This window comes from Notamacropus eugenii, chromosome 6 (genome assembly GCF_028372415.1).
Source record: "Notamacropus eugenii isolate mMacEug1 chromosome 6, mMacEug1.pri_v2, whole genome shotgun sequence".
In the NCBI taxonomy this organism is placed as follows: Eukaryota; Metazoa; Chordata; class Mammalia; order Diprotodontia; family Macropodidae; genus Notamacropus; species Notamacropus eugenii.
The window spans coordinates 49842599-49860253 of record NC_092877.1 but is presented as its reverse complement, the minus strand read 5'-3'; the positions used below and the strand labels follow the sequence as shown (position 1 = coordinate 49860253).

Below are 17655 nucleotides of genomic sequence, written 5' to 3'. Positions count from 1 at the left end.
TCATCTATCTCCATTCTCATCTTACAGAAAAGGAAACTGAGACCCAGAGGAGAAGTAACTTAATGATAGTCCCAAACATAGTAACTGGCAGATTGAACCTAGTTTCTTAGCCCATAGTAGGTGAGTAGGTGTTTGATAAATATTTGAATGAGTAAATTACCTGGATTTGCAAATGAAGATTAAATTTCTGACCTTCGTCTCAGCAAAAGGCTTATTCCATGTGGAGGTTTTCATTTGTTCCATGGCTGGAGTGAGAAGGATTTCCAGGGCCCAATCAGGGCTATCCATGTGTGTACTAAATAATATATTGGGTAGTAGGATGGCCATCCCTCCCTTCTCCTTATCTCATAGATCTGGGAAGAAAAGGTCAGTCAGATGCTTTGCATGGGGTTATGTCCCTCCCTACAAGAGTGGAATCCAGGATGTGAACCCACATCAAATACTTGTTCAAACTGTACCTTCTTGCCAGGTCAAACACCTACTTACTTACTGACCACCTACTTTGTGTAAGGCAGTGACTTGTGGGATGGAATGAGGCAAGGGCTCCTTTTAAAAGCACTGCTTTCCCTGAGCATTGTAGATTTTGAGTGCCAGTGGTAGGAGCGTCTGTGAGAACTCCGTGTACTTTGCTTGGGGTCCTTTTTGAATGAGAAAGGAGAACAAGCAGTTGTGTTAGTATCTTTGGTTGTATTGTTTTGTGTTATCTTTTAGCTCTGTAAATTCATGTTTTGTCTAGTTATTCAGTAAACTAGCTTTGTTTTACTTAGTCTTTTTTAAACTTTACAGACTTATTTCCCCTTTCATTTTTTTTTTGGCATACTTATTCATTACTGTCTGTTGAGAGGGAATAACTAAGTTGGATGTGAAAAATTGCTAATAGTAATATAAAACACAAACTTTTTTGTACATAGTTTGGACATTTAAAGAAGTTTTTAAATCATAGTGGGGATAGTGGGTCCCATATAATACCGTGTTCTATAGAATAGTTAGTTTTTGTGAATGAGGATACAAATGTATTAAAAGTTAGAAGTAATAACCTGATTGAGTTGGGGTTTATTGGCTACTTTTGGGGAGCTCAGAGCCTTCTGTGTGGGTTATCCCCACCCAACCCTCCCTTTTCAGGTGCTTCCCTATGAGTATTTAAAGTTCTTTCACAGAAAATTTTGATATTTAATTAACTTTTGCTTTAGAAGGATGGTGATTATGAAGTCTGTGGGCTTTGAGAAGTTTCATTAGAAGTTAACCGAACCTTCTGATTCTGCTTCTTGTGCAAGGAGCATGAGGAAAGTCATTTACTCAGGTCTCTGATTAATCCCAGTAACTAAAAACATAAGGGCAGCTAAAAGTGACATGTCTTTGAAACAGGATCATATTTATTGAAAGCTAGGGAGAAGGGGAGTATGATGGGCAAGAAAGAGAGTTTCTTTTTAAAAATAATTTTTAAAACCTTGATTTGTTCAGTATTTGTAGGCTGAGAGAGACCTTGAAGTAATCTCATCCATCCTTTTGCCTCTAGGCAAGACGACGACATATAAATGGCCTTAGAATCATAGCTCACTACTTTTTCTTCTTGAAAGTAATTGTTCAAGTCTTTGTACAGTTCTTCAAGTGCGCCAGACTGCCAGAGGCCAGGTCTTAAAGTAGGATGTGACAAAAACTCCTTGGATCAAGAGTCTGGGCATCTTGGCCTTGACCTGGGCTGGAAGAAAGGGCTTTTCTAGAGCATGGGGAGTGGAGTAGGTGGGAAGCACAATGGAGAGGAAGGCAGGATTGCTGGACAGGTGACATTGGGATCCTCTCCGAGGTGCCAGAGTTTGTACAAATTAATACTGTCATCTGTTTCTGGAAGAAATCTTTCACATGAATACTTTCGATCACAGTTTAGGGTTGCGTGCATTTTAGGGTAGAGCAGCCTGTTTTAAGGGGGGGGATATTTTCTATTGCTTTTTTCTTTTTTTCTCTTTGGTCCCCATGCTTATTTGGCATCAGCTTTTCCCCCTCTTGCCATTATTAGCCTGTGCATGGTTGGCATCTGAACTTGGTCTCTAATTCTAGGATTTTATAATTTATTAGCCAGTTAACCAGACCACAGCTAGCAGTGGAGTATAAGGACAGTTTCTAGATTGTGTCTGAGAAGGGAGTATTATTTTTCATGATTTTAAACTTGTCTTGTAGTTTGTCCATTGGTTTAATTCACAAAGTAAAAATGAGTATTTTTCTTTTCTTTTCTTTTTGGGTAGGCTGAATCTGAGGATGATCTTGGTAGGACAAGAGAACCAGGCCATTTTGTTTGCCTTATTAATTTTTTTTCTGATAGTTTTACCTTCATACATCTTTTAGCCTATAGCATAGCCTGGCATTTTGGTCCGATCCTTCCTTCAGACCCAGTACTTGGTCAGAGTGCTTATGACTTCCTGGCTTCCTGAGGGATGGAGGCAAGAGTGGATTTGCAGGATAACAGAGCTATGATTCTAAGGCCATTAAGGTACCCATAAGTTACCTCATGGTAACTCCTAGAAATTTCCCCTCCTTTCTCCTCTCCCCCTTTAAAGTATTTTACACGAGTTATTTCCAGATCTACCTTCCCTTGCAAAATAGCAACCGCAATAAAACACCGACACGACTAGTTTCTGATGTCACGTGCAACACTGTACCTGCGTGTAGCCGCCTGTCTCTCTTGAACAGGAGGAGGGAGGTCTGTTTCATTATCTGTTTCTTTCTCTGCCTCCTTTGGCTTGTGCAGGCACAATCAGAACTGCAGAACTTCTGCCTATCCTGAGCATGTACTTGGTGAGAATGACAGAAAAAGTTCTTTGCCTCTTGTTCTGATCTTTCTGTGTTCATTAGTTTTCTTCCCTGCAACTCTGCAAAGCCAAGTATAGAATCAGTTGCCTTTTACAATGGATTTGTTTTTTAATTATCTCTTATTTTTTGGGATCTGGGATATCATCAGAGTGGAAGATTTTCAGTGTGGCAACTCCCTGCACCAGAACAAATTGTTAGTTTGTCCGGGACTTGGTCTAAGAATTGTTTGGGGCCACTGAGATTTTGTGACTACTTCATCGACCATGTACCATGCATGTAACCCAAAGAGGAAGTAAACTCAGAATTTTTGGATTGATTCCAAGACTCGGCCTTTATCCATGATGACACAGTGCTTCTCATTGAATTGATAGTGTTTTTTAAGGTTTGCTTGCGTTTATATAGCAGTACCAAAAAGAATAATCAAGTTCACCCTGGCAAAGTTTTTTTCAATTTTTTAGGATAGATCACTTTGGAAAGTTAGCATACACAAAGATAACATTTTGAATAGGACAGTCTTTGAGGCAGACTAGAATACATTTTTGGAAGTTTTCTAAAATTGATTTAATGATTGGGGGAAAAAGTTGGAGGTGTAGATAGAGAACCATCTTGTGTATTTTGAGTAACTTAAATTTAAGGTCTGTTGGGTAGGGTCTTTGAAAATTTTCTAAAACTCAAATTAAGGGAATCAGGAGCATATTATTTTCTTTTAAATTCACCATCTAGAAGTGTATCTTGTGAATCTAATCTGTGTTCATTGTAATGGCTTAAAATTTTTAGACAGTTATTTGACCATTTATTATCATCAGTAGTTTTTAAAGTAGCTTCTCACAAGTGGCTAATGTGGTGAAAATATATCAGAGCTCATTAAAATACAAACTTGAAACTAGAATAAGAAGATAAAACAAGAAATTGAACAAATATATACATTTAACATTTTGCCAAAGAATCTATTAGATATATTTACAAACATGGTAAACCATTACTTACTAGACCATATACATTTGCATTTTTAGGGCTAACTTCTTCTATCTTAGAGCAAATGTTTTCTGTAAGCGGGTGTATTCATTTAATAGTACATTCTGAACTCCAGAGTTTTCCCCAATGTTCATGAATTAGGTCAACTCTTTCAGCTCTCTACCCAGTCTAGGAGACCCATCAACAACAATCCTTTGACCTTTCACTTTTGCCAGTAATGGGGAGTATTTAATTTCAGAGCCTCTTTTACCCCTCTTCAAAAAAAAAACAAAACGCAAGGAAATTATCAGTAAGCAGAAAGCTATAAAATAGGGATTTTACATACAACCTTGATTCCATTAAATAGGTTTCTCTCCTTTGTTTTTGAACATTCCTATGGGAACAGACCTATTTGTTGGCCACTCTTACAAAATGTTGACTTTCTTATTATCTCTGTGTACTTGAATGGACATATATATATACACACACACATAAATGAACAAATATAAATGATGATAAATATGAAGTTTATTGGTGTTATTGTTGTAAAGCAACCCAATTTGAAAACTAGGTAACTTTACCTATAATGGCTGACTTAGTGGTTAACTGCTGCTAGGGGGACAGAAGCTAGATGACTGAAGAATCCTATTTAGATTTTTGCATTGAGTGGGGCATTAGACCAAGTGAATTTTCAGGTACCATCCAAATAGAATGTTGTGTGAGATGGTAGCACAGAGTATAAAGTTTTGGCAGGCCCAAGCATAGGGTGGTATTCTTATTTTAATATCACTGATTTTGGTGGAGTAGAAGAAATGCTCACCACATCTGCAGGTGAGAAAGATACAAAATAGAGCTTAGGTCTTTAGAGCTTTAGTTTAAATCTGGGACTGGAAATATAACTAGTTATTAAACTAAAATTTGTTTTGGCTTTTCCAGCCACTCAGCGTTTCCTTATGATACTTGTTCTTCACTGAAAGAAAGTGAGGTTATGAAGTACATTTCCACTTTAAAAAAAAAATGTTTAAAGTAAATTTTTATAGATATTCTTTTTTTTACATCTTGGTTTACATTTCCACTATTGAAGAGAGCTGAAAGATGGAAACATGCTTGCCTGTGTCCTAACATCTTGACTTCTGATTGAAAGGAGTTCCACAGCCTTTGCTAACTTTGAGATCCTTAGAAACTAAGAATCTTATATGATGCAAATGATGCCACCTCTTTGTATACCTAACACCATGGATGTAGATGGCTTTGAAAAATGCACAAACCTAAAGGAATATCTTTGCCCTTGGATCTTTCAAAAGAAAATAGTTGCTGATCTGGTGATAGTCTTTCTTGGAAGGAGGAGGAGGAATCGGTATATTTTTAGGGGTCATATCTATCACTGGTTTAGAATCTGAAAAACTTTGAATAGTATAAATAGTAAAATTGGTATAAATCTTGTAGGAAGTGATGCTATGTAGTTTAGTGGGTTGAGAGAGTAATTTTGGTTATTATGCCATTTTCTCGCTATGTAGATTTGTCAATTTAAGCTTTTTCAACTAATGCCTTAATTTCTTCATCAAAAAAAAAAAATGAGATGCCATCCCAAATCATAGGATATTTAAGCTAAACAATTAAAATTGATGTTTAAAAGCATTTTGTCAATACGATGCTATGTGTCTAATAGCTAAATGACCTAAGGTGATGAAGTCTATAGTTATATGTGATAATTTCTCTTTACAGAAGAATAGGCATGAACCCTGGAAAGTGTCTTCAAAGTAAACTCTTCATCTGCAAAATGGAAGTGTAAACCTTGAGATTGACCAGTGTAGTTCCAGCAATGGCCCAGGATTTGTGAAGTGGGACACAGAGGAGCACCGATGCTTGTCAGTGTGAGCAGTGGAAAAGGGACCCCTACCATGGTAACACTAATAACCGAAAAGCTACAGAACCAGAGCTTGGATGATCTCACCTGTAAAACTTATAACATTAACTTGGTAAGTATCCACTATGTATGTCTGTGTCTCTATCTAATTTCTAGCTATTTATCTGTCTAAAATGCTAGTGCTTTCCTTCATTTGGTCATCTCCAATTTACACTGGATGCGTCTTGTTTGTGTTCATAGTGTTTTCATGCTGCCTCCTTCCCCATTAGTCTCTGAGGTCTTTGAAAGCAAGAGTTTATTTTTGGCCTTTCTTTGTATCCCTAGAACTTAACCCCAGTGCCTGGTACATAGTAAGGGCCCGATGAAAGTTTATTAGTTATCTGTTGACTGACATTTGGGACAGCAGCCTCCAGATTAAAAATATTGGAGTGATGCTACATAACACCCTATATCTTTTTTGTAGATTTTGATTTTGATCTGTATTCTGGGCTCTGCTACTTGTCATTAGTTGAGAGACTTTGGGTAGGTCACCTCACTTTGTGGATCCTCTGTTTCCTTAAGAGTAAAAATAGTTTGGATGAGACAATCTTCTAAAATTCCTTTGAGTTTTACCATTTGGTGATCTTAGACATTGATTTTGGAAAATAGGTTTATGTGTCTTTCTCCCAGGGCAGGTTACTTTTTTCTCTAAGTGAGGTGGAGGATCCCTTTGTTCTAGAAATATCTTGAAATATGCAAATGACTTTGGCTCCCCGAAAGTAAATGCAAAAATAGAGATTTTTTAAAAAAATGGAATCAGAAGTACAAGATGCACCAGGTGATTGAGTGGAATAGAGATAATCTAATCTGGATTGTAAAGTAAGAGAGGGATTATAGGAAAGCTGAAGATTTACATGAATTTTGGGTGTTCAAAAATTAAGACTTTTAGATATATAATATTATTAGTTAAATGTTTCATTTTTCAGCATTGACTGCTTTCAAATGAGAATTACTTTTTTTCTTTTAGTTAAACTAGGAAAGCTGTTGGGCAGAGAGGAAAGGGAAGGTCCTAGAAAGTACATGTCTTCATCAGAAGATTGTTAAATGTTGACTCAGAAAACTTTTGAACGACTACATGCTGTTTTCTTTTTGTCTTTGTTTCCTTAGCACAGTGTCTTGCTTGTAGCAGGCACTTAATTAAAGTTGGGATAAATTGTATCTTGTCAACTGTGTCATAGTTTTTGTATTTTAGTTTAGTGTCATAGTTTCATTTTAATGAAGAAAAAATTAAGACTTAGATTAAGTGACTTGCCCATAGTCACTAGCCAGATTCAAATGCAGTTCTCTCCCATCCTAAAGATGGTGGCTCTTCCCCTCCCCCTTGTGAGTCACCTTTCTAATGCATCGATCTGGCCGTCTTGTTCCACTGTTCAACCATCTCCAGGGACTCTCTGATGTTTCTAGGATTACAGACAGACTCCTTAGCATGGAATCTATCCAAACCAACCTCCTTGCTGTTCCCTAAGAGCCAGAGTATTTCCTTCTCACCTCAAGAATTCTTATTTCCTCTAAGGCTCAGTTGAAAGGTCCCCTAATTCTTAGTGCTCTCTCCCTGATTTATTCGCCTCTCCTTATCCTCTTGCAGAACATTTGCCCTTGAGGGCAGGAACTTGTTCATTGTTGTCTCTCTCTCCTATGTACAGAACAGGGGCTTAAAAACACTGTTTGAATCAACTAAATCTGAAACTGTGATTGTCAGAGAAGGAATCTATAGTGTAGAAAGTGGGCCGCAGAATTTTTGTTCCATAAAAGCCAATGTATGAGGGAAGAAGGAGCTGTGGAGAATAGAAATGGGGTCCTGCTGTGCCGATGCCAGGCCAAGATGTGAACCACTGGGCATGCAAAGAGCTTTCAGAGAAGCCTCCTTCCCACTGTGATGGCCCTTCCAATGCAGGAAAGGTACATTGGTGCCGTCACATCTCTCAGCGACAACTTTATTTGAACCTTTCACTGTATTTTCAGTGAAATCTTGTAATTTAAACAGTTACTCAGTGAAGAATATGATACTTGGGGATTAGTGTAAGCGATTACAGTACATAAGGGGGGGGTGTGTGTGTGTATGTGTACAGATACATGTACATACACACATGTATTTGCACACTCCATTTTTTTCCCCTCTGGAGAATAAGGAAACATGGAGAATGCCATAATCTTTGTCTTCTTCTCTCAAGGTACTAGAATGGGCTATTGGGTGACCAGGACCTCCTTGGAACTGACTAGGGTTTAAGGCCTCAAAGTATGGGATTTTCAAAGCCAGAAGGTTACAGGCAGAGAGAAGGGACATCATTTGACTTTTTCTTTCCAAGTAGAATCCATTTTATGAATTATCTGTTTAAAAATTTTTAATAACCAGATGGACGTCTTTCTTCCACCTAGCAAATTCTTAGACCCCGAGGAAATTTCTTCCTTAGCCTAAAAAAAAACCAGGTCACTATGTGGAAGGATTATTTATACACCAAAGCCCAGTACAGATAATTTGAAGATCATCTAGGATACTGCCTCCCTCTGTTAATTGTGGGCACTGTATGCTTCCCCCTTAGTCATGGCAGACTGTAGTAAAGCTCTCCCCAGATTGGTGTCTTTGTCAGTTGATGCGCTCCATCCCCCTATCCCATGCAAGTTTTTATCATGTCTCATTAGACTTCTAAGTTGCCCAACTAAAGTATGTGCCAGGAGCCTTAGGAACAGAGGAAGAAAACTGATCTATCATCCTCGTGCAGCGTAGCAATAGGGACTTTGTCTTGTTTTTAGTAGTATTTTATACTGAAGAGTCTACCCAAGTGAATGGGGGTAGAGTATTCATTAAGCACCTAATCTGTGCCCAGAGATGCAGGACACAAGTGGAAAAGGCTGAGAGGTCCTGCACTGTAGGAGCTTACACTACAGTTAGAGGAGGGAGCACATCAAAGAAAGTCTGATGGAGATACAGAGAGGGATTGGTGATGGCCAGACCCTGAGTTCTGTGCCACCTGGGACACTGTGCAGTATAGACACAGGGGAGATGGTAAGTCCTGGAGGCTCTCCACCTGGCCTGTAGTCAAAAAGATGTGAGCTCAGATGCAGCCCCAAGTGCTTCCTAACTGGATAACCCTGAGCCATTCACTGACTGTGCCTCAAGTTTCCTCATCTGGGGGTAATAATAAAGCCTACCTCATAATGCTGTTGTGAGGATCCAAGGAGATCATATTTGGAAAGCCTTTGGCATTTAGTTTCAAGCATGTAGTAGATGCTATATAAATTACTTACATACTTAAACTCCTTTCTTCTTCATTCATCTAAAAACATGGGTTTGTTGACATCCAGCAGTCCAGGTGAAGGGCTAGAGGTCCTCCCCAGATGGGGCGTGGGTGAGAGCATGAGGCCAGAAGGTAGAAGAATCTGCATGAAGTCAAGACTGTACAAGGCTGGTGATTCACTGACAGCTTGAATTTGTACAGCGCTTTTATTGCCTCATTTGATCTTCCCCATCCTGTGAGGTAGACCAGGCAGGACGGATAGCATTATTCCTATCTCACAGAGTCCCACCGAGCCTGTCCAGTGTTCTCACTTCAGTTCCTTAACCCCATGATGGAGTTTAGTTGTCCCATACAGTTTGTTGAGGGCAGTGGCAGCTGTCCATCTGTCCATGCACACGCTTGCTTTGCTTCTCCTCTGTAGAGTTTCTTTTTTGAAGGGATAGTAAAACAAGTCCTCCCAATGGCACTGGGGAGAGAGAGAAAAAAGTCCTAGAGACTTGATTAGAAATTGCCTCTTAAGTTTGTAAAGGGCTTAACATTTTAGAAAACCTGAAGCATAGAAATATGTAATACTTGATTGTCTCTTCTTCCTCTGATGAAATTGTTTTTACACCATTGTCAACGTTTTTAGAATTTTGACATCATAACAATAAAAGTTATCCAAAGTAGAAAAAGCTGCTGTACTGCAAGGGGGTTTTTAGTGCACAGGGCGGGGCGTCTCTGAGAAGAGACTGGAGGTCACTTGTTGGAATTGTTGTAGAAGAGGGTGCACTCAGTGACTTCTGAGGTCCCTTCTAGCTCTAGAACGAAGGTTGTCTGCCTGGTGACCTCTGATGCTACTCCAAGAGCATCTGTATTCTGATAGTAGAAGATGCTGGCCGAGCAGTGCTTAATATTACACACTGACCAGGAGAACTCCTTATTCTTCTCAGAGTACAAGGGCTCTGTGGAATGAACGTTGGATTTAGTTTCAAGAAACCTGCTTTCAAGGCCTGCTGCTGACATTTGGTAGCAGTGTGACCCTGGGAAGGTCAGACTGTGAGCTTGGTTCTCCTCATTTATAGAATGAGGACAACATGACTGCCTTGTGAACTGCCTTGAACTGTGTAACAGATTGTTAAGAATGGTGAAGTAATGGAGTTTAGGAGAAAGACTGTTGGCCTGGAAATTCAGACCCATCTCCTACTTCTGACTCTCCTGTTAATTAGCTCTGTATTTGACCCTAGTTGCTTAATGTCTCAGCCTGAGTTTCCTCTTCTGTAAAATGAAAACATTGGGCTAGATTATCTCTGAGTTCCCTTTCAGGTCTAAAATGAAATGCTTTTAGGATGCCTTGAGTTTTGTACAAAAGATACTCTGATAGTCAAAGGGATTCCATATAAATATATTAAGCCTCACAAGTTTAAGTTGAAACATTTTATGCCATAATATTTTTTACAATCCTTATGAAGATAGGTAGAGGTGAGTAGCAGTTGGGCCATTTTTTATAAATTAAAGCTTAGAGCTCTTGAGAATTACCAAGCATTGTGGTTCATCATGAGGCTCGGAATAAAACCTAGGTCTTGTGATATACCTCATTCAACACTGTTTCCTAAAATACCAGTTGTAACTGTAAAATAATGTTACAGACTTTCTGGGTGGCTTGTAAACTGGCTTGGAAAAGCTGCTCCAAGAGAAGAGCTCCAAAAATATGTTGGAGAAATGGCAGCTTCCCAGAGGGCGGTCCTCAGGCAACACATTGAAGGTCACTGTTCATTGGAATAGAGGAGAAGTTCTCATGTATTTGAAAAAAATCCATTCTCCATCCACGGGCTCCTGCCTTTTATGACCAAACACAGTTATGCTATTGTTTGAATCTGCACTTACTGTGATTCAGAAATAATTTTGAGCTATGTTTGATATGTGGAGCCGAAAAGGAGGAGGAGGAGGATCTGTGTCTCTGGATGCTCTTTCAAAAAGCCAAACAGTGCTTGGAGCCAGAAGACCTTTGTGGAAGCTCTGATTACAGCAGTTTAAGTATGCTGTCCAAGTTTGCAGAATTTTTCTGTAAGACAGGCATGATGGAACTTCTGTTGGGGGCTTATGTGCCATTAAAGGAGTAAATGAAAAAAAGCAATGTGAGAAAAAACGAAAAAGAAACAGAATTGATCTTTTTTCTGCCTCTCTATTAACTTCATCATGTAGATACTTAACTGACAAATAGAAAATGCATGTAGTTGTGCAGTAAAGGCTGGACCTTCCATTAGCCTTTTTTTGAATTGGGGGATGGTGGTTGCATAATTTTTGACTCCTTTTCTGGAGTATTTAAAGGTTGTAAATACTTTGTTTACTGTATTGACCCTGAAGCGGCCCAGCTGCTGACTCTTATTTGCTGACCCTGTCATTGTTCTTCACAAATGGGTTCAGGGCAGGATCATAAAACCTGGATCTGCCAGGATGGATGCCACTGTCCTTAATCAGGTGAACATTGCTGCTTGTCTCAGGAATCGTTCTCACCTTTCTTCAGCTTGTCAGAATTGAGTTTTGTCTAGTTAATTACCCCTACCCTTTGGGGCCTGGCAGGTAAGATGTGAAAGGGTGTGAGAATTGAGTTTGTTCATGAAGGTTCTCCATTTACGCTGGGATTGGTATACTCTGACACAGTATGATAGTTTTAGCCATTACTAATGAACAACACTTGGTATGATAAACATTGGAGTCGGTAGTTTTTTTTAAAAAATGGATCAGGTATTAAAATGTAGATTAGTTCAACAACTTATTAAGCATCTACTTAATGTGACAAAAACTGAGCAGGAAGAAAGTCTCTGCTCTCATGCTGCTAAAATTTGAATATTCAGTTTAACAAACATAGCCTATGCCAATTGTGTACAGAGCCCAGAATTGTTGAGGCAGAAAACAGCGCTGCCTTTGAGGAGCTTATGTTCTTCATGTGCGTATGTGTGTGTGTGTGTGTGTGTGTGTGTGTGTGTACGTACGTGCATGCGTGGGGGGGATGCCCCACCTGTCCAAATCATACAAGATCATGAGGCAGGAGAGCCAGGCATCCTAAGCAGCAGCATGGAGACCTCAAGAGGAATGAGTGCTAGGCAGGGAAAGCAGAGAAATGGGAAGTAGCGCTGCTGAGTCTGAGGGAACTGTTTGGAATAGGGGTGGGGGAGCAGGCAAGAGTTGCTGCGGGCCTGAGCTAGGATGGATGATGACCGAATCCAGCTAGGAAGGGGATTTATTTAGACAGGCATGTTTTGGAGGTGGAGATGTCAAAATTGGGCAACTCTCTGGGATGAGGATGAGTGCCGATCAAGAAAGATTCTGAGATTGTCAGTCTGACTTGGGAGGGAGATCATGTCTTCAGTGGGAAGGGAAGCTTTGAAGAATGGGGGATTTGGAGGAAGAGAGGATGAGGCCTGCTTTGGATATGCTGAGTTGAAGATGGCTATAGAGAGAATACCTGCTTTGAAATGTCAGCTAGACAGTGGTGAAAGAAACTAGGACTGAAGAAATGATAATTGGACTCATTAGTGCTGATGAGGTCATCCAAAGAAAGTGGAGGTTTAGAAGATACCTCGGTCAGAACCTTGGGCTGGGAGGTCTTCCCAGGTGGAGGAGAGATGAGGAAGCAGAGGCAACAAGAATAGGCAGCTTTTTGGGGAAAGGTTTACAGGAGGACCTGTATGTCATTTCACAGATAATGCAGAAAGTACAGTAGATCCATAGGAGCCTGTAAATAAATTCAGAAAACACAGAGTACAAAATAGCCCAGAACTAGTCAATGCAAATCTCTCAGAGCACTGTTCTTTTCTGGATGGATCCAAAGTTTTCCAGATATAATTGGTGTGCTTTGGACTCCTTTGAAAGGTGGCTGGTCTGATCTCTGAGTAGAGGTCACAATCTTCTCCAGATGCATAACACTGGCCTGGAGCTGGGTATGGTCCAAGATGTCACCAGTAAAGTCATAAATCTGGAACTTGATTTTACCTCTACACAGAGGACTCTCTGTACGCCATAACATCACCTTGCCATTCACAGAGAGTAGTCTACTTTGATGCAGTTTTGAAAGATAGAATGAGGGTCCTTAGGTGGAAACTGCAGGAAAAATACCATTGTAAGGAACACTTTGTATGTAAAAGTTTTGGAGTTCAGAGTGTGTTTGTGTGTGTGTGTGACAGTGAAGCTTCATGGCTCCATGAAATATTTAGTACAGCTGAAAACACCATGACAATTTGAGTCTGGTTCTAGAGACTTTGTTGGATTGGTTCAATTCTGTGCTTTTCTCTCCACTGAAACTCTTCTCTTTGGAGTTAGCCAGTGACATTTATTTTTAGAAAATGAGTTTTATTGATAATTTTTCTTATTGCCCGTGTTCCCCATTGTGTTAACTGGGGGATCTCCAGCTCGCTTACCTGGTGTCTCTGTACTACTTTTAAGGTCACATAGAAGAAACTCCCTTGTTTGGCCTTTAAAGCTTTTCACAGCCCGGGCCTAACCTAACTTTCCAGACTTCCTGTATGTTACTTCATTTATTCTTTTGTGCAGCCCAAGAGTCCTTCACCTTTTCTGTGTAATGGGCCTCTTGAGTAGTCTGAGGAAACCTCAAGCCTCCTCACAGGTGTTCTTATGTGCATCATATAAAATATACAAGATTAAATGAAAGTGGTTTACGTTGAAATAATTATTTAAAATTTTAGAAAAGGGGAGGAGCCAAGATGGCGGAGTAGAAAGATACACATATGCTAGCTCCGAACCCACAACCTATAAAATACCTGTAAAGAAGAACTCCCAACAAATTCTGGAGCAGCAGAAGCCACAGAACAACGGAGTGGAGGAGATTTCTGTTCCAGAGAGTCCCAAAAAACCAACATGAAAGAAAGGTCCGTCGCACCCTGGACCCAGAGCAGAGCCCAGCCCTGTCTCAGCTGCGCGGCACCGAGAGGAGCAGATCCAAGCAGGCTTCAGGGAAGGAATCTCCAGTGGCTGCCCAGGTCCCTCCACCCACAAGTGCTAAAGGTCAGTGAGAGTCTCTTTGGCTGGCCGAGAGGGGAGCTGGGTGTCCCCATAACTCAGGCCCCCTTGGGAGACAGCAGCAGACTGGGGCTCCCAAAGCAGGCAGGAGCTCAGATCCACTGTTGAAGGTCTCTGCATAAACCCCCTGAGGGAACTGAGTCCTGTGAGGTGGCCCTGCCCCCACCTGAGCACCTGAACTTAATCTCACACTGAATAGCAGCCCTGCCCCTGCCAAAAGCCCTAAGGCTGGGAAGCAGCATTTGAATCTCAGACCCCAGGCACTGGCTGGGCGGATCTGGAGGCGTTGGTGGGTGTGGAAAGAAAACTCAGAAGTCAAGTCACTGTCTGGGAAAATGCCCAGAAAAGGGGAAAAAAAATAAGACCATAGAAGGTTACACACTTGGTGAACAGGTGTCTCCTCCCATCCTTTCAGATGAGGAAGAACAATGTTTACCATCAGGGAAAGACATAGAAGTCAAAGCTTCTGTATCCCAAACATCCAGGATAAATATTCAAGGGGCTCAGGCCATGGAAGAGCTCAAAAAGGATTTTGAAAATCTGCCAGGCCTAGAGGCCTGAGGGCTACCCGAGTCTTTCCTTACCTCTATCGCAGGTCTTCGGCTGGCCAAACCGGATAAACGTATGAGAGAAGAGACTTTCCAGAGTCGAACAAGGGTTAGGCTTTATTCAGGGTCTCGGTTACATGTGCAGGGGAAGCTCTTCCTTAGGAGGGAGCGAGGAATCTCCCAAGGAGGCAAAGATCTTATAATAAGAGATTGGAAGCAGAAGTGTAAGTGGGGAGAGAGGGGGAGGGGAGAGCGAAGAGAGGAAAAACGGAGCCCTCTGTCCTGTAAGGGCCCCTCCCGAGCTAAGAGAGCCTTCAGGCTTTCCTGATCCTAATTAAGCTCTCTGGCCGCATAGTTTGCACCTGAATACCGTGCCTGTTAGATAACAATAGGTGTGCCCAGATCCGGGACAGTCTCGAGGGCGGGGATGCTCCTCCCATCATGTTTCTCACGGGAAGAGGCGGAAATACACGAGATTGCTCGGTCTCACTCCTCGATTCCCTGGTGTTTTATGGGGGGCCTCATGAGAACTCTAAGATTTAGAAGCTCCCACCTTTACCCGCCTGAGACTGTCCACATGGAATTGAGCTTCCATCCCCAGCAAAAATCAAGTTAGAGAGGTGGAGGAAAAACTGGGAAGAGAAATGAGTGACATGCAAGCAAAGCATGAAAAACAAGTAAACACCCTGCTAAAGGAGACACAAAAAAAATGCTGAAGAAAATAACACCTTGAAAAATAGGCTAACTCAACTGGCAAAAGAGGTTCAAAAAGCCAATGAGGAGAAAAATGCTTTAAAAAGCCGAATTAGTCAAATGGAAAAGGAGGTTCAAAAGCTCACTGAAGAAAATAGTTCTTTCAAAATTAGAATGGAACAGATGGAGGCTAAGGACTTTATGAGAAACCAAGAAATCACAAAACAAAATCACAAGAATGAAAAAATAGAAGATAATGTGAAATATCTCATTGGAAAAACAACTGACCTGGAAAATAGATCCAGGAGAGACAATGTAAAAATTATGGGACTACCTGAAAGCCATGATCAAAAAAAAAGCCTAGACATCATCTTTCATGAAATTATCAAGGAAAACTGCCCTGAGATTCTAGAACCAGAGGGTAAAATAAGTATTCAAGGAATCCACCAATCACCACCTGAAAGAGATCCAAAAAGAGAAACTCCTAGGAACATTGTGGCCAAATTCCAGAGTTCCCAGGTCAAGGAGAAAATATTGCAAACAGCTAGAAAGAAACAATTCAAGTATTGTGGAAATACAATCAGGATAACACAAGATCTAGCAGCTTCTACATTAAGGGATCAAAGGGTATGGAATAGGATATTCTAGAAGTCAAAGGAACTAGGACTAAAAGCAAGAATCACCTACCCAGCAAAACTGAGTATAATACTTCAGGGGGAAAAATGGTCTTTCAACGAAATAGAGGACTTTCAAGCATTCTTGATGAAAAGACCAGAGCTGAAAAGAAAATTTGACTTTCAAACACAGGAATGAAGAGAAGCATGAAAAGGTAAACAGCAAAGAGAAGTCATAAGGGACATTACTAAAGTTGAACTGTTTATATTCCTACATGGAAAGACAATATTTGTAACTCTTGAAACTTTTCAGTATCTGGGTAGTTGGTGGGATTACATACACACACACACACACACACACACACACACACAGCACAGAGTGAATGGAATAGGATGGGATCACATCTTAAAAAAATGAAATCAAGCAGTGAGAGAGGAATATATTGGGAGGAGAAAGGGAGAAATGGAATGGGGCAAATTATCTCTCATAAAAGAGGCAAGCAAAAGACTTATTAGTGGAGGGATAAAGAGGGGAGGTGAGAGAAAAACATGAAGTTTACTCTCATCACATTTGACTAAAGGAAGGAATAAAATGCACACGCATTTTGGTAGGAAAACCTATCTTACAATACAGGAAAATGGGGGAGAAGGGGATAAACAGGGTGAGGGGATGATGGAAGGGAGGGCAATGGGAGGAGGGAGCAATTTCAAGTCAACACTCTTTGGGAGGGACAGGATCAAAGGAGAGAATAGAAGCAATGGGGGCAGGATAGGATGGAGGGAAATATAGTTAGTCTTACAAAACACGACTATTATGGAAGTCATTTGCAAAACTACACAGATATGGCCTATATTGAATTGCTTGCCTTCCCAAAGGGAATAGGGGGGGAGGGAGGGATGAAGAGAAGTTGGAACTCAAAGTTTTAGGAACAATTGTCGAGTACTGTTCTTGCTACTAGGAAATAAGAAATACAGGTAATGGGGTATAGAAAGTTATCTGGCCCTACAGGACAAAAGAGAAGATGGGGACAAGGGAAGGGAGGAATGATAGACGAGAGGGCAGATTGGTGATAGGGGCAATTAGAATGCTCGGTGTTTTGGGGTGGGCGGAGGGGACAAATGGGGAGAAAATTTGGAACCCAAAATTTTGTGAAAATGAATGTTAAAAGTTAAATAAATAAATTTTTAAAAAAGTGCTACTATAAAAAAAAAATTTTTTTTAAAGAAGTTCATGAACTGTAGCATAAGAAACCTGGTCTAGTTAAGTTGGCTTTCCTGCTGTTCTTTACATGAATTCTATCTCCTGCCTTTGTAGGCTGTATTCCATGGTTGGAAAGCCTTCTCCTCACCTCCACTCCTTACAGTCCTTCATGCCCTTAAAGATTCCAATCAATTACTCCCTCCAGCATGAGGCTTTCTTGATCCTCCATCTAACCCCAGCAACCTGTGACTCCTTAGCACGTCACTTCTCATTTATTTAGTATGTAGGTGTTTATTTTGTGTGTCCTTACGTGTACCATTGCGTCTCCTTAAGAGCAGGGATCATCCTACTTTTTATCTTTGGGTCATCAGCTCAGCACACGGCCACTCAGGAAATGCTTGTAAATGAATAGATCAAAAACTCAAGTTTAGGCCTTTGATTTGGCCTTTCTGGCTCATTCTTCTCCACTTCTTTATAAAACCCACCAATAGAAAGAGCTGTTGAATTGGCCCAGCCCCTGGGGAGATAAATGTGTTTGAATAATTTAATTTCGACTAGTGCAGGAAAATTTCCACACGACTTGTTAAGACTTGAACTCTTATCCTACCTTAACGAGAAGAAGAAAATGAACTTTTTTAGTTCCAGTTCAATAATAATGGAATGTAACTTTTTCCTGATT

The 17655-nt window shown here is 40.6% G+C and overlaps 1 protein-coding gene across 2 annotated transcripts in view; it reads left to right on the top strand.

The window, feature by feature from the left end:
* Positions 1–17655, top strand: part of FAM53A (family with sequence similarity 53 member A) — a 113563-nt gene that overhangs the window by 21173 nt on the left and 74735 nt on the right. For both annotated transcript variants that reach the window (XM_072619979.1, XM_072619978.1), the window contains exon 2: positions 5485–5738. In XM_072619979.1, the coding sequence (XP_072476080.1) occupies positions 5622–5738 (117 nt within the window). In that variant the 5' untranslated portion in view covers positions 5485–5621. The remainder of the gene's footprint in view (positions 1–5484; positions 5739–17655) is intronic.